General features: G+C 46.4%; 1 protein-coding gene across 7 annotated transcripts in view; it reads left to right on the top strand.

Annotated features, from left to right (window-relative positions):
* The window catches only part of LOC137794976 (septin-9-like), a 94313-nt gene that overhangs the window by 66494 nt on the left and 2490 nt on the right, over positions 1-25329 (top strand). For 4 of the 7 annotated variants that reach the window (XM_068592172.1, XM_068592173.1, XM_068592171.1 and 1 more), the window contains 8 exons: positions 11010-11195; positions 14903-15031; positions 15172-15253; positions 15441-15578; positions 19348-19465; positions 22087-22182; positions 22454-22550; positions 25021-25072. In XM_068592172.1, the coding sequence (XP_068448273.1) occupies positions 11010-11195; positions 14903-15031; positions 15172-15253; positions 15441-15578; positions 19348-19465; positions 22087-22182; positions 22454-22550; positions 25021-25072 (898 nt within the window). Of the gene's footprint in view, positions 1-168; positions 232-6427; positions 6470-10189; positions 10325-11009; positions 11196-14902; positions 15032-15171; positions 15254-15440; positions 15579-19347; positions 19466-22086; positions 22183-22453; positions 22551-25020; positions 25073-25329 lie in introns of those variants that run through there. The other 3 variants (XM_068592176.1, XM_068592178.1, XM_068592177.1) reach the window with 3 other exon arrangements.

Genomic DNA, 25329 nt, shown 5'->3' on the forward strand with positions numbered 1-25329 from the left:
GGTCTGCTGTATCCACAATGTTCTCCATTCACTTTCCCCCAATGAGGGGTGTGGCTCCCCAGCCTCTCGGGGATGGCGGTCACATGACTGAGCTGTGGGGGGTGGGGGAGGCGTGGCCAGGAGGGGGCGGGGGGAGCACCCATGCAGCCTCACCAGCTGGAGCTGTGATTGAGAGAGGAAGGGAGCTCAGGAGAGGAAGAGAGAGAAGAGAAGGAGAGGAAAAAGGGTTGGGTGAGTTGGTGGTTTTCATGTTTGCCGTGTGCTTTTCTGTCCCGCAAATGGTTTTGCCAGGACGAGGGGAGATAAAAGAAAAAAAAAGGGAAGGGTAGAAAAAGTAAGTGGTGATTGGCGCGGGGAGGCCGCTGGTGTCAAAGCCAGTTAGCCAGGTGTCTCGTGTACGCTGTGTGAAGTTTTAGAGGCCAAGAGGTTGAGTGAGTTTCTGGCAGAAGATCTGTAGGAAAACTTCAATTCAGCGTGCAAGCCCTGCATTGCATTTCTTTTCTTTTCTCTCTCTCTCTCTCTCCTTTCCCATTGTTCAGCTGTTGGGAAGAGTTTGTGGGGGGTAAGCACACTACTACTCTTCACCCTCCTCCCTCCCTCTCCTTTTCTTTCTCCCTCCCTTCCCCTCCCCATTGTGTCTTCAGCTTTGGAGCATGCATGGATAATCAATCTGCCTATAATGGGACGGCGTGTTGACCAATCAGAGGAGCCCGCCATCACTCTTTAAGGCCTCGGGTCTCCGGGGCTCTCTGGCCATGTTTTCTCCTTCAGACAAGAGTTCTCCAGCCTCACTTTGATCCGGTGCAGTGGATTAGCCAGCCGCTGACGGAGAGCCGAGCTGTTTTGACGTGATTTTAGCTTTTGACAATCCCCCCGTGTCTGCCTCTCCGCGCAGGAGTTTGATGCCAAGTTCAAGGAGAGTTGAGGATTCGTGTTTTCAGTTTGAGTCTTGCTCTCCCAGAGGGGAGTAGTGGGAACTGCTCCCATGCTCTGAACTCTGTCAGTTGCTTCTGCTGGGAAGAAAATTAGCTCTGCGTTTAGTTGACAGCTTTAATCTTCCATGTTTTCATCACATGGTCGTCTTCTACACATGTTGCAGAACAGTGAATAGTTACTCTGTTGGATGCTGCAATCGGAAAACCCCGGAAGTCTTGGCTCAAACAACATGATCGGGGATGCTCTGCACCCACCAGCCACATTGCATCTCCAAAACCCGCTTGGGTGCTTCCCTCACGTCCCTGCAGAGCAGTAATTAATTGAGAAATTCATTTTGGATTGCTTTCCCTGACAGTAATCGCCCTGGAAAGCCAGCGCACTGGAGCTGAGCACACAATGCACTTGATACCAGAAGAATTCTGCCTCGTATCTGATTTACATAAAGCATTATTACAGTATGGTTCACAATAGGCGCCAGTTAAAACCACTCAGCCATTGTTTGCGTGTCGCTAATCAGATTAGCTCGTTGATTACGAGTAATTCACTCACCGTAAGATAAACACTACATCAGGATTGTTTTTTTCTTCTTCTGCTGCTGCTGTCATTTAATACTCGACATCCTATCCGTCAAGTCCTGATGTCACTTTCAGGAAATCTTGAAATGCCAAAAAAGAGTTTTCCCACCCTTGTTCTTCAAAAGGGAAATCCCTGTATGGATTGAACCTGTTGCTCACTACACATTTGTCACATGTTTTTCCCCCCAAAAGTATTTGCCCTGAAGGCAGCGTGGTTGAGTGGAGGTGAGGCGTGAACATGTTTGACAGTAAACATTCAGACTGTTTGTCTGAAAACATCGGTCCTCACGTCACACTACATTCTTCCTCGCCCTCGGGCTGATTGTATCCATATGTACGTGATCTCATGTGGTCTTCTCTACTTGGTCCATCGGCGAGAGGAAGAATGTAGTTCTCATGTCCGGCCGCTCAGGCTGGTTTGCCTCATCAGCACAATAAAGTAGAAAATGACTGGAAAACGCCCTTTTTTTTGTTTGTAAAAGTTGGTGCATCCCTCTCGCTGCCCCCCAGCGGGAGCACGTTTTCTGTTCTACTTGTATGCCACAGAGGGGAGGAAGTCAGACGTGTCACATCCTGTCAGAGGTGACAGGTTGTGGGCCCGCCGGCACTAGAGGGGAGGGGAGAGTGTGGTAAATGCCAGTCTGCGCTGTCCTCAACTGCAGTGCTGTGGCAGCACCGTGCCTCGAGCAGGGGCATTATGGGTGGTCCGTCACAGGGTCTCATGATTCTGGGAGGATGATGTAAATTTCCAGAAATTGGTCTCCGGCTTGCACAAACACGTTTATGTACTTTGATCCGATAAAGAGACCTAATTAGCGGGGCATTTGAGGACAATTTGCGGGTGTGACTGTGAGGGGAAAAGAACCAACCTCAAAAGAGCAGAACTCTGCTGTTGAACGGCGCGACACTTCCCATTTCTTCTCGTTGTGCAGCATCCACCACTGTGAAATTGCAACCAACCTGCCGGCCCCCCACCCTTCATACTTGGTGGTTGTGTGATTCGCTGTTACCCAGTTCCTCTACTGCAGCTGTGGTCGGGGCAGCGGCTGGACGCTCGCGTTTCCCCATCCTCGTTTCTCCGAAATGTTACACGTGCGGTAAGTTAGCTTACGGTCCCGAGAGCCGTCCTGAACCGCGGGCTCTTGCAGTTGTATTCGGTCGAGGTGCTCCTTGTGTTCTCACTCTCTCAGCTTTCAGCTATCAATCCAAACTGTGTTGTGTTTTGTTTTTTTTAGCCCGTCACTGTTTTCGTGGCATTTGATCCCACCTCTTCGCTCCGTGGTCCTTCCCTTCACCTCAATGACCCCTACCTTCCCCCTCTGTTCTCACTTTTTTTGTGTCGTGGTCTCGTTTGGAGGCTCTATGGGGGCCGGTCGTTATCGACACCACCAGAAGTTTCCGCGCAGAGAGCGGCACGTCAACACCGAGCGAGCGCCATCTGCTTCGCTCCGCGTGGAGGCCAGAGGTCACATTCTCGATGGGCCGACGCGTGACGAGGCCGAGGGACGATGTGGGCCGGTAGCATTCTTCACAGCTTTTTTTTTTTTAAGTGCCGACGTCTGTTTGTGTCGGCCGCAGCCATCATCGGCCTCGCCGAACCTCATCGTCTTACACGGCGGGGCAGTTGTAGCCATGGAGGAACGCGTTGGGGTTTTTTAAACCGCAGCGGTCCTCTGGTTTCAATGTACGGATGAGGAGGGATTTCCTCTTGGATGTGAACGGCGGCCCAGTGCGAGCCTCCTCCATACGCCCAGCTCCCTTCTGTCGACCTCGCTCTTGTCACTATGGCGACTGTAAACACGCCGCGTTATCTCCCTCAAACAGAGCGCAGGGCTGCATTAAGCCAGTGGCCTCTGCACCTTTTTTATTTAAGAATGTGCATACACTTGACATTGACGTCGCCACACTGGGCAACCACTGGCAACTGGAGCGACTTTACATTTTTGAAATGCACCCAATAGCAGTTTATTAAAGCGGTAGACAAAATACTATTAGCACTTCTTGGAGAGGAGGAAAGGAAGTTTTCAGCCAGCGCGGTAAATCTGCCACAACATACTATCATGTGTTTAAAGTTCCTGTGTTTCGTCTCTGCGCTCATTGTTTTGACTGTCGTCCCCGACGTGAATACTTTCGCTCTTCTCTGACGAACGCACCGGATCGATGACCGGATTTGGCCCCAAATAAGTCACATCTTGTGTTTCTCTGTTCGTGTGTACCAAAGGTGGGATTGCCTCGTCGCTACAGTCGCTGCTGTTTGCTGTCGAACCCAATATAAGCCGTCCGAAGCGGCGTTTGAAGTCATGGTTGCTTAAAAATTGTTGTTTTTGAAGCTTTTACATTATTTTGTCAATTTTATAAAAGAGCTGGGTGGTTTCGAAGATTGACAATACCAGAAGCATTGCCAGTTCAAGCTGTGCGGAGGCCGTCCATGCTGTGTGGGCTGTAACGGCCGCGGTGGTGGGCCAATGCGTTAAATAAACTATAACTGTTTTTCTAGATTTAGGTAGAAAATAATTAAATGCAGATATTGTTTGACTGGAGAAGTTTTATATTCTTCTTGATACGGGTTTGTTTTTTGGACAATAACGGTATCGAGTGACATGCAGAACTAGTGTTTCCCCAAGTACAGCTTCAGTATGAGGGCTTTTATGCAAATCTAGTCTGCAAGCCTTTAAATAAAAATGTGCTGACATCACTCTTTTGAATTTCGCTCTTCCTGTGAAACATAGACTTATTGCTCTTGTCATCTGAACCTTTGTCTCAGCAGATTACAGCTAGATATGCACTGCGGGGTTAAGCCATCTAGTCGCTCTGCATAACAGATTGTGTGTCTGCCTGTCACAGTCGGGGGTAAGGTTCATTAGTTGGTTAGTGTCGGTACTCATCATCAGGAAAATAACTAATTTAAGCACATGACTGCAACTGCTGCGGATGTGTTTTAAATGTAAATGAATGTGTTTAAAGTGCTTGAGCTCAAGGACGAGAGGGTGCAGTTTTTATACCCATAAGACGACTCCGTGCACTTGTTCAGTTATTAAATTGGGCATTTGTATGTTAATCCTGTATTCCCGTGACACACTTGTGACTGTTAGTCAACTGTCTCCTTTCTGGGCCTTTCATCCAGCACAGCCGGATATCGGCAGACATAAAACTTAACAATCGCTTCCTCTTTAGAGGGAGTCACCTAAGGACCAGTGGAAATGTCATCTCCGGTTTGAAAAAGGGAGCAGAGAAGGGGGAAATGTACGACATGGACACACAGAAACACACGTAGGGAAAGGAAATATGCAGCTGAACTGCACCAGGGCAGAGACTCGCCTCACGGGAGCCATGTTTTTTTTTTTTTTAAATAACAGAGCTTTCAAAGAGCAGACGTGTTTAAGAGCTGTCGGTAACAGTGTGTGAGGAGAAGAACAGACAAGATGCCGTCTGCAACGCGCGACCCCCTGAGGAGTGACTGGACCGCTTTTCAACATATGCTTAAGACCGACTGAAGGCGGGGGTGGGAGGGGGAGAGGGAAGGGGGATGGACGGACCACCAAGCACCTTGTACCTCGCAAGGAAAATGCACTTGTACAATATATCAACAACATCACAAAATATAAAGTACAAAGTTGGTATTTGAGTGTACGATAAAACTCATGACCCACACATTTGATTTGGTATCACCATGAAACTTCCCCAGTTCATTACTCCCATTAGGACAATTAAGTATTTGTTAATTTGTCACATTTCTTTTGTTGATGTGTAATTAACGTCAAAATTAAACGTCTGCAAATGTTCATACAAAAATCTGAACATTGGGTGAAGGCAGGTTCAACATTGTTTCAGTTCAATTGTTGATATAATAGTCGTTTTTTTTTTTGTCAGGGAATGTTTGGATAACTCATTGTATCACTCCATAAATCAGAAAAATACTATCATTACATATATTTTACAGCAATATAATGTTCTATAAATTAGAAACAGACAACTGGAAAAGTTTGTTGTGTAAGTGCAACTGAAGTGGAGGTCTCCGCCTCATTTACTTGCATTAACACAATATTAAACATTTAATGAAATGTTATGTTTTAAATATGCAACTGAAGCATTAGCTAATAAGCGTTGGTGCTTGTAGGAGACATGAACTTTGGATGTTTTTTTCTTTCCACTAGACTGAAGACATGTTATGAAAGCAATAGTCAAAACAATGTTTTCACTTTGCCTTCAGACTTGGACATAATGTGACGTTTTGGTAGATGTTCTTTTATAAATTAGAAAGAATCTCCGTTTTGCCTTCTGAAGTGTCAATGCAACAAAGTTCCAGCGCCAGAGAACACAAGAAAACTCTCTAATTATCGTGGATTTCCTTTCCTGCATGACAGGAGGGAGATTGTCCAAATGTTTTATCGAAGAGGTCCAGCAAAAGATCAAAATCTGTTTCAATCCACAACTGAAAATAAATGGTCAACTATAAAGTAGTCAATCATCAACCTCACTCATTTAAACAGTTTGACTCCATTACATTTTGTGCACGCCACGAACTATTTCACTTTTTCTTTTCCCCTTCGCGCTCGTTCCCTTTCTGCAGGGTTTTATTGTCAGAACAATAACATACACAAAACAAGTTTCTCATTTCTCATCAATCCAGACTGAAGAATCTTCAACGTGGTGAAGTGGTGCTTCGGAACGAAAAGGAAAGTGAATTTCTTTGGGGGGGTTTTTAAGAGGCCACTCGAGAAGACAATGAAGGCTTTGTTCCGGGACGTCGGCGTATTCAAGTTTCACTCTGCGAATATTAAATGTAGAATTGGACGTGATGTGCCTGGTGGGATTTTAATGAAAGGCTTGAGAGGGGAGTGTTGAGTTCTGCGTGAGTCCCGAGTGGGAAGGGGATCCTCTGCTCCAGCAAAATGCAAAGCGCTATCTGATCGGAGGGGAACGCTTCGTGTTGGTTTTCCAGGAGGATTACATTACAGGTCAGTTTTAAGGAAGTGGGTTTGATGCTTCAGGTCGGTGGTTATGGATATCCGTCAGCTGAATATTTACATGTTGCATACTTCGAGAAGCATTAACATGATGTATTACTTTCCTACCAAGGCTGAGGTCGGACAAGAATGCTGCCGGAGAGCAGTTTTGTGTTTTCTGGTCTCAACTCAGCCATGCTGGTGTTAAGGATTAAAACAAATAGAGTAAAATGTCTGGCTGTAATGTTTTCTAAGGAATCTGTTGAGCACTCTCTGACTTTAAGACTGTACACTTTATGACTTACATACATGACTATATGCAATGGTTACAAGAGTTTTATTAAAGCAGCTGAGGGTGAGATATTGGACTTTTAGTCCCCGGTGTGGGGTTTGATCCAAACTTACTGGATCCTGCAATTGGCTTAATGCAGCTTGATAGCATTTTTCAATGATTTAAACTCTATGCCCCAAGTTTGTAACGCAGGCGTTCTGGATTTCACCGGCTCTCGGTAGAGCCAATGACTTTTTGGCGTATAGTCGTCCTGGAGCACAATTCATAACCTCGATGGCGGAAGATCCTACACGCTGCACCTTTTTATAGCAACGAACGTTTTAATATGGACGCAGTCGCTCATAGCCAGACAGACATCCACTCTGATCGAGCGCTTGAAAAAGGTCTGTCGGAACAAAATTCCAGGCGGTGAAAAAAAACCCACTCTTGGTTGTTTGAAATTCTTTAAACCAATCACATTAGTCTTGAGAGGCACTAAGTCTAAGCTGCAATGAGTGTCTCTGCAAAGGTATATGGCGCAAAAAGCAGAAGTGGACGATTATTCACTCTGAAATGGGCAACGGCAGGCTTCTAAGCACAATCTATACATCCTGTGAGTCAGACTGCCGCGGATGTAGATGCTGCGGTTTGGCCTGCTGTGAAGTCCTCGGTGACAGACAGGAAACTACCATAATGCTGCAGATAAAACACCCAACAGAAACACATTTTGACAGTTACTGTTTCAGTGGAAACATGACAAAATACAATGAACTTGTCTTTAGACCACCATTAAACAGAACGGTGTCATCCTCCAACGAGGACGAATATACAAATGGTGATGATGAAACTGGAAACGGCCTCCGTTCCAGTGAAAGTGCCCTCATTTGAAGATAAACGGCTCGAGGCCTCCCTTTGATGGGATCTATCCGTTCATGCAAAGGATGAACCTGAACTTGTCTCCATTCATTAACCAAAGCTCTCTAATCCTAAAATACCGCTTTGGCATGTCACGAGGCGAAAGAAAGCGATCTTCACGCAGTCGGCAGTTCAATGGAATTATTTTTATCTGGGTCAAGTGTGTGTTCTCAGTGAGGGGTCGATTGATGTTTATCGATGCACCTGTTTTAGTCCTCGGCGCAGGCTCGATTCCCACATTCATTTGAATGAACTGACCCACCGACTCACTTCAAATGGAGTTGATCGCAGCAAAGTCTCACGTGTCTTTTCCTATTTTAAAGGCCTCTCTGGTCTGAGAAGAGTTGGGATCCAACGTTCGAGGCCACTGATCTGAGTCACGCTGCACGTCTGTAATGAGGCTACTCATCCAGAAATGTTGTTCGCTGGCGGCGGCGAAGGTTATCGGCGCTGTCTTTGTGGAACATCATAACGCTTGAATGCAAGTCCGACTCATGAAGAGGCACTTTGTTGTGGACGCAAAATGCAAAACTGTCGCTCTGATGCAAAAGGGGCATAAATAACGATTGCGACTGGCCCGGCCCACCCTTCAGCCCTGAGAATGAAACTATCGGAAAGTAAAAATGCTCAGCTGGACGACACGAGAAAAGGGAAGTGGACGTTAAAGCAACGGGGTGGTTGTCTAGCCGGGCGACATGTCTTGACTCTCCTTGCGCTGCCGTCTTGCTTTTTCCGTTCCCCGTTACATGCACGTCGCCTGTTCTTGTTACTACGCCTGTGTGGTTGCTGCTACAAGTGTGACTGCTTGTCTACCCTTAGAGAGCGCCAAGTGGCCCGCGGGGCCGGCATCGTCAGGGATCCCGGGGGAGGCCTTTTTGGCTGCAGACCTGGAAGTATGTCATTAGAGCTAATCTGCATTCAGTCAGTCAAGCGGCGACCGATGCAGTCGGAGCTCATCGTAATGAGAGTTGATCGCGGGATTGGACAAACGACACTATGCAAACACTCGCAAACATCTGACAGGCGAGGAGTGAATTGATCCAAATACCGGGGGATCATTGTATCGCTTCACCGACACGCTGCCTTTCCGCGTCGGGTTTCTTGAGGATGGCGACGCAGCACAGATTATCCTCAGTCCACCGTGACGAGGCATTAGCAGGAGGTTCGCGTTACAGCAGGGATTGAACCATATCTTTGTTTTTTTCTTTTAATGAGGGGGAGGGGGTCTTATTTCCCCAAGATTTTTTTGGAAAGGATTTGTTGAGTTTTAGCCAAGCCACATGCGGCCTCCCATCTCAGTTCATCTGCTGAAGGTGTGGTTCCCTCCTCATGGACCACAATTGTGGCTTGGAGAAGAAGAAGAAAAGGGTATTGAGTTCAGAGAGGTTAAGCTGACTCATCAATACTCCCATGACTTTGTTTTTCTTTCAAGGTGCAATATATAAGATCCAGAGCATTAATCTTAGGCTGTGGCATGTTTTCTGGTAATTATATAAATAAATAGTTTATATGAAATGAACACATGGTACTGGATACTTGTAGTTGAACTAAATAGTTCTCATTGAATTAAAGCTTTTGTGCAAAACAATCTGATTTGTCAGTAGGTGTTTGTCTTTGTCACTGCAGAAGTCAACAATGTGTATCTCGATTATAGGATTTCATCTCGATATGATTCCATTAAAAGATGATAAATGATCATGCTGAATCATCGCCTGGCCCTGTTTTGCAGCTGTTAGCATCGTTAGCTGTGAGCCACCGGCTCAGCCGTCGCCACGTTGAGACGATGGAAATGCTCCCAAGCTGGTGTTTAGCACCTCTAATGTGTGTGAGAGAGGGTGAGATTGTGCTCCAACACTGGTGACATCTGAAGCTGTGATCACAGTGTACACTCGTTGACATCAGTTCATGAAGAGGTGGTTGAGCTGAATCTTTTGAGATGTGCCACCAACCTCCCTCACGGTGTGACTGTGTGTTTCTGCTTACTGTTAGAAAGGTGGTCCCAGTTGTGCCCTCAAATTAAACACAACCACAGAGACTATTATCAGCACCTTTCCCAGGACAAAGTCACAGAGAGCCAAAGAGGGCCTTTTCTTTTCCTCCTGGAGAGCCTGTGCTTCAAAGCTTCAGTGCATCCTGGACAATGTCCACTGGAGATTGCGTCTTATCTGAGCCCAGGAAGGCAAACCGGTCCACTGTCATCTGTCCTGCATTTAAATTCTTATCACCAATGTTGCAAAAACATATTACGGGCAGGCCGTCTCTGTCAGACAAATCAAAAAGCACAAAGGCTTCTATGTTCTTCAGCAAAAAGCTTGCAGATGCTAGTGCCTTGAACTCTCACTGATATATGAGAAGACACAATCAACCCCAAAACAGAGCACGAATCCATCGCAGCTGCAGTATGCCGGGGCGGCTATCAGCTTCAGGTGTGTGTCTGTGGTTTGGAGTGTCTGTGACACACACAACACCACAAGTTTCTGAAACGCAGCACAGGAAGTGTCGTCTCCTCCTACATTGAGGGGAGTGCACTGCTGCAAGCACATACTAGCCCATTTGGCAGAGTGGAGTTGTGTTGCAGCGCACACACTCACACACACAGCCTTCGTCTTCTACACAACAATCTCCTCAACGCGAGGCATTAAGCTGAGATTTGTTAGTTGGCAGCGCTTTCTCCCAACAAGGTCTGTTCATTTTTGCCTTCTTAAGTCTTTACAGAGCTCCACTTGTAATTTACAGATGTTCTGTTTTCAGTTTGGTCACAACTTCTACATCATGTATTTAAAAAAGGAAGAAAAAAAAAAGGAGCCTGAGTTACTGCAGAGGGCTGCGCTACTACGATGAGGTAGTTGCTAATCGAGAAACGTATGCACCATTAGGGAGCAGATGTGTGTCCGCTCCCATGTGATTTACTGGTGAGCTTTCGGGTTGGCTGTTTGCACTGGACCACTGGGGAAAGGAGTCTGAGTTTGAGTGTTATGGGAAAGTTTATCGAGTTGTTTTTTATGTGTGCACATCTGCACATGTGTCTCCCCGATGGCACACGTTGGGTTTTTGGGCCGTTCACAGTTGTAAATGACAGATTAACAACTTTTCAGTGTCAGCGGTGTATCCTGTTTCACACCGGAAATGAACGGCTCCGATCAGAACCCTCGCACCAAACGTTGTGTACTCTGCAGTTGTTATCATTTCACATGCGTTTGTTGTATGGAGTTATGCTACGGTTGCTTTTGGCAGTCACTTTGTATTCCTAATTTGTGACCTTCACTGCTTAAAAATCTCCATGAATGCGTTAGTATAGATACCATATACGTCTTTCCAAAGACATACGTTCATATAGTTGTTCTTCTATTCACCTGCGTCCCTCAGGGTCAGAGGTCAGTCTGAGCCACAGCAGCATGTCGGAGTCCGCCAAGCCCCACCACCCCAACCCGCCGGGCAAGGGGGAGAAGACCCACGGCAGCGATTTCAGCTACGTGGGCATCGACGCCATCCTGGAACAGATGAGGAGGAAGGCCATGAAGAAGGGCTTCGAGCTCAACATCATGGTTGTTGGTGAGTCTAAACGATGAAATAAATGTTTGTCGATTTGTGAGTCCCATGTGAGACGGAAGTTAGAGCGTCTCCAGCACTCTCACACTGTCTCTCTCTCACTCACACACACACACACACACACACACACACACACACACACACACACACACCCTCCCTTAAGGCTGGAAGTTGATGATTGATGGATGGATGAATGGTAATGATATTATTGTGATAAATTGGTTGGTTCTAAATTATGTCGGCCCTATAATAATACATTATTGTATCACATACATTACATTACATACATTATTGTGTTACATACATTGTTAAATAGTGGGATTGTGATCTAAAAGAGTTAGACAAATTGAATTAATCTCTAACAATAGTCCAAACGTTTTGACTTGCAACTTGCAGAACGCTCAAAACACACAAATGACCCGTCCAGAAATATAGCCATGGGCAGGATATTTGCTCTCATTTTCCAATTTCGAAATAGAAAATCAATGTAATTTTTGTGTCCTTAACTTTGACCTTGTCTCCCTCAAATTATGTTCATATGCAGCTAATTTAAAATCAAATCAATTATTTAGCTTTTGGTTGTAATAAGTAGGTAATACACTTAAATTTGAAAACCTGTGCTGTTAATCCTAAAAAAATTGCATATAAAAGATATTTTTATGAGAAGACCGGTCACCGGAATGTTTGAATATGACTGAATATCTGTGGTGTAAAGTTTAGCGTAACTGCTCCCATCCAGCTCGACCTTGAGCTTGATTCATGTCGGATTTAAAGTCTAAACTGACACAGATGTGTTGGAGAAGACTTGAGGCTGTAATTGCTTCCAAATGTTTGCAAGAGTTATTGACTTGGTAGAGTTCAGCGACAAGAAAACAAGGTTACCATCTGCAGCGACACGAAATGCAGAACAGAGCACACGAAACAGGATGTCATACACATGCTTACTGTGCAGATTCTCAGACATGGAAAACACCGTTCCATTCTTTTTCTGCATGACATTCATCATGAAGCTTCTCCTCAGCTGTCAAGTCCCAAAAAAAAAAGAGAGAAATGAAATCAGAAACAGGTGTGTGCTTTTACTGCAGTCCCACTGTCAAGAGTCATGCTGCTTTCCCGAATTAGCTCTTTTATTTGTGTGTCAATGATGTAACAAACAAACACGCTTGAGCAGACACAAGGGTGCCGTCAGGCTGAGAAAATGGCACAATGATGCCGATTACTCCGACCAAGCTGAAGTTCACAGTTCCTTAGAAAGCAGCGGCACGCCACCAGTTATTGTAGATCCCGCCATCCAGTCCGTGCACGCACAAATATCCATGAATGTGTGTGCAACAGGTGGCAACCTTTGGGTTTGAAAGGTGGAGCCAAGGCAGAAGGACCTCAACCTTACATTGTTTCTAATGGCCATTCTCCTGGTTGCAAAAAGAAGTCTGGTTGTATAAATCTATGAGAAAATGGCTCGCTTTATGATTATGGTCCCATTTACAGTAAAACAGACCATCAAACTGAGTATGCTTTAGGGCGTGGTTACCTGTGATTGACAAAAAAACAACTTGTTTGGGTTGTACTTGACTGCGCCCTCGTGTCTCACTACTGGTGGCCAAAGAAAAAGATGGCGACGTCCAAAATGCCGAACTCAAGGCTTCAAAAACGCCAGTGCACAAAACAATGGGTGACATCACGGTGACTCCTCGTATCCATGCGGTCTCTATGGCCTGCAGGCGGGACCGAACCTTTGTCAGAGAAAGGAATGTCAGTGTCATCACTCACTGAGATACAGATCACGCAACGAGAATATATGTTGAAAAGCATCAGCTACGAGTTGTAAGCCTTTGGTCTTGGTTTGGATCATACTAGGATGGTGCTAGTTAAAGAATGCAGTCAGTCAGACTTAAGGCCCCGCGGGGCAGAGTTTTGTGCACTCAGCCAGACGGCATGATTGGCACGACTCCAAGGACGACCGATACTGTTCATCAAAAGAGGCGTGCGGATGTCTAGATGTTCAACCACTGACGCGAAAGCGTGAGAGTTTTCGTGGGGAAACGGGCGATACGACTGACGGCTCTATTGAAGACGGACACGTCCTTTATCGCGCTGCTCATTTCTACAGAACCGCCAACACGTATCCACTTGTGCTGCTCCGACACCTCGAGGATGACTGAAACTTGTGTCGTGAGATTATGAAACGCTGCGTTGTGTAACGATTCCCTCGCACTCCTCGGCCCCCGGGAGAAGGAGACATTCAATGTTCACAGTGGGGGAAAAAACAGCGATGAGTTCAAACGCTCGTGAAGTGAATCGACAAGCCGCAGCATCGACAACACAATGTTCACAACAGCGGCGCATCACGTTCCTCCGGGTAACGCGTTGCCAGAGAGTTGACCAACATCTCATCGGAGTCCTGTTGCTCACTCCGGGGCCAGTATTGACCTGCCTTTAGTGCCCGGGCCGAACGTCTCAATCCGCTTCACTTCATCCCATGTTTGACTTCCTTTTGCCACAGTGGGGCTGCATGCGACTTGTAGATGTGGACTAAAAACGAAAGGCCAGGACAACGGGATGGAAACCCCCAAAACTAGGGCGTCTTTCGGAGTCTAACAAAGTTGTCCCTCTGGTGTCGAGCGAGGACGTGAAAGGTTACAGCAGCCGTGGTCGTTTGTGGTCTCCTCCTCTGAGACGCATTTGCCTAATCCTCACCCTGTAGCCAGCTGACCTTTTACGCTTTTCACCGCACAGAGAGGGCAGCCAAGATGTGTGTGTGTGTGTTTTGGGTGTGGGTGTGTGTGAGGGTGGCGGAAAAGACCGCCCTGGGTGTCACAGGGGCCTTGGCAGCTTGGCAACGCTCCACACGCCACGCTGGATGTCCATTGGGACCGTGAACAGAGGGCGACGGAGAAATGTGGAGGGAAAACTGTTTGTTTGTGTGTGTGTTTGTCTTCATGCAAGAATTATTCAGTCACAAATAATCAAATTTTGTTAAAGTTTTGGAATGACGCAGTGTGGATCCCACAGCTCGCGCCTCCCTTTTCAAGACTGCAGTAATGTGAGGCCGCCGCGGCAACTCTGATGATTCGCTCGGAGGCCATCCATACCATAATAACGCTACTTCAGCAGCGGCGGAAGACGGACAGCGGCCGGTGGTTCGGTGTTGCAATCTGTGGCTAACGTTACCGCAGAAGAACTTAGGTGGCCTTCAAGTCACTTCATTTACATTAGTTCAACCCAAAAATGCAAAAGTCCCTCTTCTAGAGCTGCTGTTAGATCGTCCGTGTATATTTCCTCTAGTAGTAGGTAAACAAAACATGTCAAGAATGTTTTTAAGTCTCATTTTTGGAATTTACGACCCGCAGACTTGTTTTACTTGTTTAGTGCAGTCATGCAAAAAATAAAAATGTCCTGTTGGTGTGGGGTCTATACAATACATCTGTCCTCTTGGCCTGCACAGCTTGCCTGTCTGACCCTGCAGCTGCCCTGCTATGCTCAGGGTCGATTGACACACACACACACACACATTCTGTATGAGCCATGCATAAGAGATGATGTCAAGTGCATTCTCAATCTCAAGGGTTTTTCTGAGTGAAAAAAACTCTTGAGTCGAATGAAGCTCTTGTCCTTGCGACTGTCCGAGGTTAAATCTACTGGGAAATGAGTTCCCAGTTTCTCTAACTGTGTGTGTGTGTGTGTGTGTGTGTGTGTTTTCTTCTTATCAGGGCAAAGCGGCCTGGGGAAGTCCACTCTGATGAACACTTTGTTCAAATCCAAGGTGAGCCGTAAGTCGGTGCAGCCGAACCCGGAGGAGAGGATCCCCAAGACCATCGAGATCAAGTCCATCAGTCACGGTTGGCCAATGTTCCTGTCCAGTAGCCTACAGCCCAAAATATTAATAGTATTGTTAACGTGTGTCATATATCATCATACTTTTTTTTTCTGTGTGTGTCCCCAAAAGAAATGCAAACTAAATAGCCTTTCTTTTGTCTAGACATCGAGGAGAAGGGAGTGAGAATGAAGCTGACGGTGATTGACACTCCGGGCTTCGGGGATCAGATCAACAATGAAAACTGGTGCGTCCACTTCAATCAAAGGGCTATTGTTACTCCTCTATTCTGACCCAGTTGTCAAAGCCACATTTGCATCCTTTTATTGTATTTCCTAGAATATGAAATGCTTGGTCAGCAGACTCACGGTAGCTGTAAGCAGGTAAAGTTGCCTGAGCCAAAGTCAGCATCTCATTCGCTTGTCCTTTGGCAGCTGGCAGCCCATTATGAAGTTCATCAATGACCAGTATGAAGCCTACCTGCAGGAGGAAATCCACATCAACAGGAAGAAGAGGATCCCGGACTCCAGGGTGCACTGCTGCATCTACTTCATCCCGCCCACAGGCCACTGGTAAGATCCCACTCTGTGCCCCTCATTCCACAGATTTCTCCCACAGCTGCGGTGACTAATCGGGCCTTCTGGGAATCTCCCTGTGACCCCATTGTCTGGCCACAGCTCTTTAACCACATCCCTCTCCAGCTTTCCTTTATCGGCGCGCTCTCTCTCTTCGGTGACCACATGTGGAACCCATTCCCTCCTCGGAGGCTCTGGACATCACTTGGAAGAGTCTTGCTTTCACAATGAAATTGGACTCTCCAGTTCTCATAGTTGAGAGACGTGGGAAACAATTATCAGGCCGTAAAAGCGTCTGATCTCGAATATGAGATAGTGTAGAGGTTTAGGCAATGTCACAAACACCTTTTCAATCAAGTGAATCACTTCCCTTTAAAGTGGTTTTATTGCCGATTTTTTTGTTTTGTTTAAAGGGGCAGCATGATTTAATTATGGATTCAGTGCCTTCATTATTCCTCTGGTAATGTTGTTAAACAGAGAGAAGGGACACCAAGGGGTTCACAGATCCATCCCAGGTGGAGTCTGAACCGCCCTCGGCAGAGCACACGTCTCGCTTTCAAACAACCACGTGATGTTCCTTTCTGTCGACGCACTATTTAGCCGCAGAGATGACGCAAAACCCCATTTCTCCCGCTGCTTTGTCAGTGATTAGGCTCTTTTTTTACCCCCTTCTACGTCCACTCTGTCATTTGTTCCATTCGAAGGCGACGATTGGTCTGTCCTTATGTGCACCCCGCGGGTCAAGGAGCGAGCACAGCGGGTGTTACAGGCGATGGAGGAACCGTAAAACGCATGCGGCTAAAAGACACACAACACAACACACGCACGCGCACCAACCAAGCGAGCATCTCCACGACGGCTTCATACGTCTGTGCACCAGAAACGCAACAGTTGCCCACTTAAGCTCTGTGTGTGTGTGTGTGTGTGTGTGTGTGTTTGTGTGTGTGTGTGTGTGTGTGTGTGTGCGCCGTTGTTTGACAGACCCCCTCATCATCTGCTCACGTTACCACAGCTGCAGCTTTAGAGAATGTGTGTGTGTGTGTGTGTGTCTGTCCATGTAAAGAAGTGTGTGTGTGGTGGACTCAAGTGGGCAGCAGGCATGCTAACACCTGTAACTACACACACGCGTGTGTGTTTGTGTCACAACTTACAGCTGCTCGGCTCAGCGGAGAGCAGGAAACCATCTTGTTCATCATTCGCGCCGTATTGAAAGTCTCGCCACCCACGCCCGCTGTTGTGTGCATGTGTGCGCGCGTGTGCGTGTGTGTGTGTGTGTGTGTGTGTGTGTGTGTGTAAACATCCCCGGCCGTACACTGAAACGTGCTCATGAATGCATGACAACACGCACTCATTCTGAGAGGAAACCAAACCAAACAAACATCTGTCAGGAAGTGCCGTCTTCCTCGCAGCCAACCAGAAGGTCGTAGGCGGCAGGACGGAGGAGACATCTGTTGGCCAACTGGTGTGACCGGGCATCGAGACGGATGTTTGTGGAAGACGCAGTCAGATGCTATTTGACACTTGGAACCGGCGTCATACGGCGTATACTTTTGCAATCTTCCGTGTCCCTCAAAAATGGGGTCAAACCTTTAAATAAGCAATATAATAACACTTTGTGCAAGGGTTTCAGCCCGTTTCGTGAACGGAAAGTTAGTTTAAAATTACGCCTGTAACCAATTACACAGACGCAGCGCCAGAAGCTTCTGGACGCCTCTTGCCTTGTGACCACAGTCCAAGAATGGCGGGCAGGAAAACGATGACTGAACTTCCCCCGGGTCGCCCTCGGGGAGCCTCCATCACAGAAGATGGCTTCTTCAGATTGTTATTTTCTTTCCGAGGTGTCCTCAGCAGCAGTTTGTGTTTATCGAGGCTCTAATGCTATTTGCGCGTCAGCAATTCTCTCCCAAGTTGCCTCTGTGGGTTGTTTTTTTTCCGACAGATGAACGGCGCTCGCTGAAGCGGAACGGCGCTCTTGGCACCGGCAGCCATTTCCGATAATGGCAGAGTCGGCCATGCTGTTTCCCCTTCTGGGCAATCTTGTTGTTACCGTTTAGCGGTGGCCCTCCCGCAGAAAAGAAAGGTCCGCACTTCGACTCTCATGGACTCGGAGCTGCTTTCTGATCTGTTCATCTAAAAGGAGCAGTCTCTGCACTTGGGGTTGGTCGTTTTCCTCCGCTCCTCATTTGACCTCAGCTTCACCGTTCTCAATCCGCATGAACGCGACTTGACTTGGCGCACACGTGCATTCTCAGCGGGGGGCGTCCGTGTGCGTCCTCCAAGTGCTCACGCGTAAAGATACACGCGTACGAACGAAAAGTGTCGGCGTGTTTGCGCAGTCATGCGTGTCACGCAGCTCGCACAGACGACAGATGCGTTTTTTTTTTTTTTTATACTCGCTAAACATTCACACGGAGACATCATTAACCACTTTTCTTCGCCTGCATCGTTCTCGCTATCCCCCCCTCCCCCCTCTCTGCATGCGACGTGACACGTGCCAGCATGAAGAAGAAAAAAAGGCTTTCAAAAATAGTCGTCTGGTTGAATGCACCATTTACTGTGTCATCTCTCTTTACCTTTTTGTGCCGCCATGTTTCTCCTCCCAGCCCCCTCTATGTTTCCTCCTATGTTTTACGGCGTGACGTGCTTGTGAGTTCGCCGTGGAGCGCCGGGCCTCCCCCCCCCGGCTGCCCCAGGGGTCTTTGAACCGGGCTGGCCTGGCTCGGTCGGGGCTAATTGGAGGGCAGAGCAGGCAGCGTGAGAGAAGACTGGAGGCAGTGTAGAGACAGAGGGGGGAAACGCACGGGAACAGAAGAGCCGTCGTGGTTTTCAAACTGTGGGGCGCGACCCTCTAGTGGGGCGCGGAGGTATTACAGGTGGGGCGCAGGGGAGATGGAGATTCTTAATTTCTCAAGAATCCTTTATTAATCCCACAACAGGGGAATTATTCTCTGCAATTTACCCATCATCCTTAGTAATTAAGGGGCTTTGTGCTGCTGTGAAGCCCTTGGGCGTCAGTGTCTTGCTCAAGGACACTTCAACATGAAACTATGGGGAGAAAACAGAGATCCAACCGGCTTCCTTGGTCATCTTTTTTGCCAATTATGAGGGGTTTTTTGCACATGTATAACTTTATTGACATTGTTTTAACAAAGTGATTGCATGTTATTAGTTTGTCAGATGGAGCAATCTGGTTTACTTGAAAGGGATTTCAATTTTCCTTTAATCTATTAATTAAAAAAGTACAGATGGAGGAGTCTCAAAAAGTTGGACCGTTTTGTTCCAATGTTTGTGAGACAATGGGGCCCAAACATTTGTCTTCCTCCAAAGTGGGGCGTGACAGAAAAAGTTTGAGAACCACTAGTCTATAGTGATGTAGGAGAGCAACTAAAACCTGCAAATATCCTGTATTTTTATTCTAAAAAGCAAGAATATTAAAGAGAAACGGGAAACGGACAACGAAAAGCTGATGTTCTTTTTACCCTATAATCCTCCTGCAGTCTCCTCACATCACACTTCGAAGAGTGTAACAGGGAAACACGTCAGTGAACATGACAAACCATCCTCTGATGTAATGGAATAGACCATGATTGCCCTCTAGTGGTTTATGTTGTTCATTACGTTAATTTAGACTAATTTACATGCTGTTTCTTTCCTATCGTAGTTTTTTTTTTACTTTGTGCCACAGAGAGAGAAAAAAAAGGGTGAATATTAGCGGTTTACAACCATGTGGGAGCATGTAATGAAGCTGTGCTGTCTTCCCTCTCAGTCTGAGGCCTCTGGATGTGGAGTTCATGAGGCGCCTGAGTAAGGTGGTCAACATCGTCCCCGTCATCGCCAAGGCCGACACGCTCACCCTGGAGGAGAGGGACGACTTCAAACAGACGGTAAGACGCGTGTTTAGAGGGAGAGCGCCGCCTCTACCGGGCGGCTTCTCACATGTGGCTTCGGTTCCTCTCACCCTCCCCATCACACCTGCAATAACCTGCAGCAGGTCCTTTTTTAAGCTCAAAATACACGGATGATGAGGAGGTTTGGACCGTCGGCGGATTCCCCTCTTCACAGCCGCACGTGTTTATGCATATCCACAAGCGCAGGTCGGCAACACGTGAATAGCTGCCAGGCACCACAAACAAAAGCCATCTGGGCAAACCCACATTGTGCCCATCCTGGGGATTAGGCCGACGCATCGTCTCGCTGACTGCAGCGCTTCCAAAGTCCTGCTCAGTCCAGAAGGGAACGTTTAAGAAGTCCTTTTTATTTTTTTTTTATTTGAGGCATTTATTTACCGAGCAACGCTCTTCAACTCTTAAGTCTGGCTCTTCTTTTAGACGGCGAACCTCTCCGCCCAGTCGCCATCCGAGCAGGCAGGCCCTTCATGAACCAAGTGAAGTCCTTGGTGATCGTACGCCTGAAAGTTCAGAGAGGCCTCCACCTTGTGGTGCATGAAGGAGGAAAGAAATACATGAAGACGCAAAAGAGCTGGAGAGAAGTAGTTTGGTTACCGTGAATAGTCGCCAGTTCCTGTACTAGTAATCCCAGGTGATGTATCTGTTTGTGATACTTTGGTGATTGATGAAGCTCTTTGGAGTTTGACTATCTTTACTTTAAACTACAAGCTCAAGCTCAGACTAAAGGAAAGCTGTGAAGGTTTTCATTTAAAAGGCAGGTTTCTGAGCAGAAGACCGAGTTAGGATCTGTTGTTCCTCACAGATTATTCTGCTTTGACAATAACCCTAATACTTAAAGAATGTAAGAATACACACATGATAATATTAATATCCTGTGACTTGTCCAACACCTCTAAAATAACTAGTATGTACAATCTGGCGCCATCTAGTGGTGAGCTTTCAGATTGCAAACACCTGGAACGACAGTGGCCAGTAAAAAAACACCAGAAGACCAAATTTAAAAAATGAAACAATTCTTTTTTTTAGGTGATTTTTACACTAAAGAAAACATACTGAATAATAATGTTATCTTCCATTTCTAAATATTAGATTCTTCTAAATGCTACACGGTTCCATAATTGACACTTTTGTTGTTTGTTTAACTCGTTCATAAAACAAATGGCACAACGCAAAGTTGAACATGACTTTGACCGATAGCATGAATATCATTTCTTTTTCAAATTGCCTATTCTATATAGAGATTTTGCGATAGTATCGCTATCTCATTGTGCCCTCCTTGGTATGTTCCAGTCGTCTAACGCGCAATGAGACTCCTCTGTAACCTCGCCTCCTTTCCCCGCTGCAACACATTCTTCCACCTGGCTTCAGTCCTAAACGCTGCATCCCTTCCTCGGCGTGTTTCTGTTGGATAATTCACAATCCGCAGGAGGCGGACGGCCACCTGCCTTCCTCCTCCATTTCCTTTAAATCTCCATCCCTCCTCCCGAGCCGTCAGACTTCCCTAAAAAGCTGTATTCATTTTCGAGGAGCGCGATGGGTGTCTTGGCTACCGTTTCCCCCCCTGATGCCCGCAACGCCGTCCAATAAGAACAAAGCAGGGATTGGACCCGGCCCTGGCGGAGAATGGAAGCCGCGGGGCTTGTAGCTGGATTGTTTTGGTTGGCCGCACATGCTCCGTGTGACCCTGAAGATTATTGACTAAAAGCCTCTCGTGCCAAGTGTTTCTTTTTTCTTTTTTTTCTTTCCCTCCACTTTCCCTGCAGCGACTCGCAGACAGAATAAGAGGGGTTTCACTATTAAACGTTCAGCCTCAGCGTGTCCAGCTGTGAGTGTCTGTTTGCATTTCTCTAACCGACAGTTGATGTGGCTTTTTTTTCACTTGGTCCGCGTCCTATAATGTGAGCCTGAGAAAAAGCTTCCAAGGATAAACAATAAAGTGTTTGATCAAGGACCAAGTGGAAATTGTCAGAGTAGTAATTGTGGCAGTGAAGAGTCATTCATTAAAAGGACATTTCTCCTAGAAGCTTGTCTGTTTATTTTTCTGTTGAAGTCATTATAAAGACATCTAAAAGAAAAGGGAAGGCCCTTCAATCTGCCATACCGCTGCATGGATGTCTTTTCTTCCTCTTTTCTCCCTCAGAGCGGATAACCTCCATGTTAACTCCTCCGTGTCGAGGATATTAGGCGTTGTTTCATGTCAACACCAGACGGGGTAACATAACCAATCCTTTATGGGTTCAGAGCTGCTTCTATTCACGTCTCCGGCCCAGACCTAAATACCTGCATGTAAACAGGATTCAGCCCAAGCATCGAGTGGTATTCGCACTGATTGATTTTGCATGTCGCCTGGGCATTTTGAGATGATGGATGAATGGTTTGGGGCGGGTTTTGGTCGGTACGCCAGTCTGACCTTCCTTTTTTTTTTTGGGGGGGGGTTGCAGCTCACATTCACGGCCGTTTTGCATCCTGTAATGATTCAGCAATTGCGATTACCGAGACTCGGTTAATTATATGCTCTGTAAGATAACTTTTGAGTGCGGTTCCTGTGTGTATTCGGGCAATTTGATTTCATGTCACTGGGATTGGCCCCGTTGCAGATTAGGGAAGAGCTGCGAGCCAACGGCATCGACGTTTACCCCCAGAAAGAGTTCGACGAGGACGCGGACGACAGGATGATCAATGACAAAATCAGGGTGAGTTCAGTGGAGGGCGAACGCCTGTGGCTCCGGACATCATGCGTGTGCTGCAGGTTTAATTAAATTAGTTTGTCTTTTGTTTTTATTTATTTATGATTCTTTTTTTCTATATTCAGAAGTTACAATTGTCTTTTAAAAAAAACTCTGAAAAGACAAGTCAATAACAGCATGTTGCTCTAGCAACGGTGAACAACCAGGAGCATGACCTGAAAACAAAACGTGTGTGTGTGTGTGTGTGTGTGTGCGTGTGCGTGTGCGCACTCAACAGGAGATGATCCCTTTTGCTGTTGTGGGCAGTGACCAGGAGTACCAGGTGAACGGGAAGAGGATTCTGGGAAGGAAAACAAAATGGGGCACCATAGAGGGTAAACACACACACACACACACATACATAACATGTACCGCCAGTTACTCATGCTGTCTGTCAGACAGTAGAGAATGGTTCACCAGTGATGTCTGCTGGAGGCCGATCAGCATCGGTTGAAGCTGAAATGCATTGAGGCTTAAAAAAAACGAACATTTATATCTTATAGATTGGCCGCATCGTACATTATAATGTCCATCTGGACGTCAGAAATCGTTCAAACACAAAACGTCTCATTTATCGAACTCACACCTGTTCAGTTGACAGCGCGAAGGCCTGTGAGCTCCATCACCCCGACGGATCAGCACATTCACCATTCACGCCACCAGGGCAGCGGGCGGCGTCCACACAACACACCAGCAGCAACCGCTTCGCAAAGACAACGGACTGTCTGTGGTTTTTTGGGGTTTTTTTTGGGGGGGGGGGGCGCATTTTCAACATGTGATAATTTACAAACTGCAGCTTTTTTTTTTTTCGAAAGTCCGGCCAGCTGGTTGAACCATCTGTTGTTTGACTACCAGGCGTTTGTGTACATACGTCTCTCCCAGTCTGTAAATAGGGACACGTACGAGACAGGAGGAAGAGATTTAAAAGAACTTCCTGCGTCCTCTGGGATCACGCGGACGCTTACACACAGCAACTGTGATACAGTTTAGCTTTCTGTTGGCTCACACTGCCAAAGAGGATCTTAGCGAGCGCATGTCCTCACCCGCGCGTGGGCTGGTGTGTGTATGGGGGGGTGATGATGATGATGATGATGGGGTGTGTGTGTGTGAGAGAGAGAGAGAGAGTGAGTCTGGTTGTAGGACAATTTCTGTTAAACAAACACTGTTTCCTTCCCAGGATGCACTTCAGCACACTCTCCTGCAGTGCATACGGAGCTCTATAGTTTATTGGCCGCGCTATGAATGCATTGTAAAACTTAAGTATCTCGCAAAATATAACACCTTTTTTTTTTAATATCCTGTAAATTATCCAGACTGTCGAATCCAGAAAGCTGCCCGTCTTTTTCATCTGCGTCTCCAGTGTTCGCCGTGCATATGACCTTCAGAGACGTATCCATGTAAAGTTAGCTGAGGAACTTTTAAACTCTGAAAGGTCTCATTTTGTAGAAAGAGAGATCTCCATCTCTTTTGGGTTACAAAGCAATCTAGTTGCTCTATAAATACTGTGAAAGTATCACAACGCTCCGTTAAAGAGACAGGCGCTAAAACGGAGCGTTTCAGACAGAAGGCACACTACAGATATATTTAAACAGTGTGAGTAAAATAAGGTGTTCTCTGAATAATAAAGCATGTACATATGTTGCATCGTATGAACCTGGATATGTCTCCTTTACATTATGGTGTAAAGTAACAGTCAAGTTCTTCTGTACTTTTTACTTCTTTAAAAAAGTGCACACACAAGTGCGCATGCAGGAAGCGATCTATTCAAGATTTTAAAGATTATAAACAGACACGTATATATTTATATGTATATTATGTAACTTATAGTGAACGATGACATTGTTCCTGCTTCAAACCTCATGCATTTAGTTGGAGCTAAACCAAAGCACTTGTACTCCCTGAAAAGGTGACATTTCCGAGGTGGCAGCACGAGCCCTTTCAGGGGTGCCGACACTGCTCTCTCAGCAGGCATTATGAAATTAACTCCCGCAGAACGCCAGGGAGAGAAAAGGTGAAGTACAACGACGGTCTTGTCTGGCTAAAAAGAACAATGGCTCCATTCTCGCAAAGCCCAGCCGGTGGGCGAGCGGGAACGAGGAAGAGGAGGAGAGAAGAGGCTGCTGGAGTGGAGACCTTTCAGGGGTCGTGGGAGACAAGTAGAGATGAAAGGAGGAAAAGGAGTCGAGTCAGGCATTTAAATGTACATGTATATAGGGTCTTATAGGGACGAGTAGAGATACCAGCAGTGCAGCGCGCTACAAAGTAAGTAGCGCCCTTCCCTCGATGACACTAATCAGCGCTCCCAGACCCAGCCGTTATTCCACTCTCCTCCTTTCAAAGAGAATTTAATTTCCTGCCCATGGATTTCAAAGCTTTACATAAATAGCACCCTCCCTTTTTTTTCATTTACACTCTTGACATAATCTATAATTCAAACATGTGTTAGCCCTACCGGAGGCACCGGCAGCTTGTCACGGGGAGTTTGTTAAAACGTCTCACTTAAAGTTCTCCAATATAGAGGAGAGCCGAGATGTATTACACTACTCAAAGTGGGTTATCTTGGCTTAAGAGAATAGCCGGAGATGTCATGTTAGACGACCTCCGGTCCACTCGTGAACAAAACTGCCATTTTGTGGCGCTTTTTGAAGAATGGCAAGTGAAATATTCTACTTCAAACTATTTCCGAGCGTGTGAAGTCATCTTGACCTCTGTGTGAAAAAAGAAACTTCACGGTCAACATTATTTATGTGCGTTTCTCAAGTTATGTGATTCAACTAATGTGTCCTTTGTTTTCTCTGTCTGCAGTTGAGAATATTGCACACTGTGAGTTTGCATACCTGCGAGACCTCCTCATCAGGTGAGCATCCTTCACCGCTCCAGAGTTGATTGAACGAATTGAAAGACACTTAGCGAAGTGATATTAAAGAACTGTTATGCGCCGAGCCGCGTGCTCGATTGGAAGGAACTCAATTTATTTGTGGAAATGAATTGGAAACTCTATGAAACTACACTTCCCTTCTGAAATCAATACTAAGGAAATTGTTTTCCATGGCTTGAGCGCTTCCCCTTGACAGAGTTACAACAGGCGTGTCTACAAACGGTTCTCCATTAATT

Source organism: Clinocottus analis, unplaced genomic scaffold (genome assembly GCF_023055335.1).
Source record: "Clinocottus analis isolate CAN_PGR_092001 unplaced genomic scaffold, fCliAna1.0.p SCAF_26, whole genome shotgun sequence".
NCBI classification, from domain to species: domain Eukaryota; kingdom Metazoa; phylum Chordata; class Actinopteri; order Perciformes; family Cottidae; genus Clinocottus; species Clinocottus analis.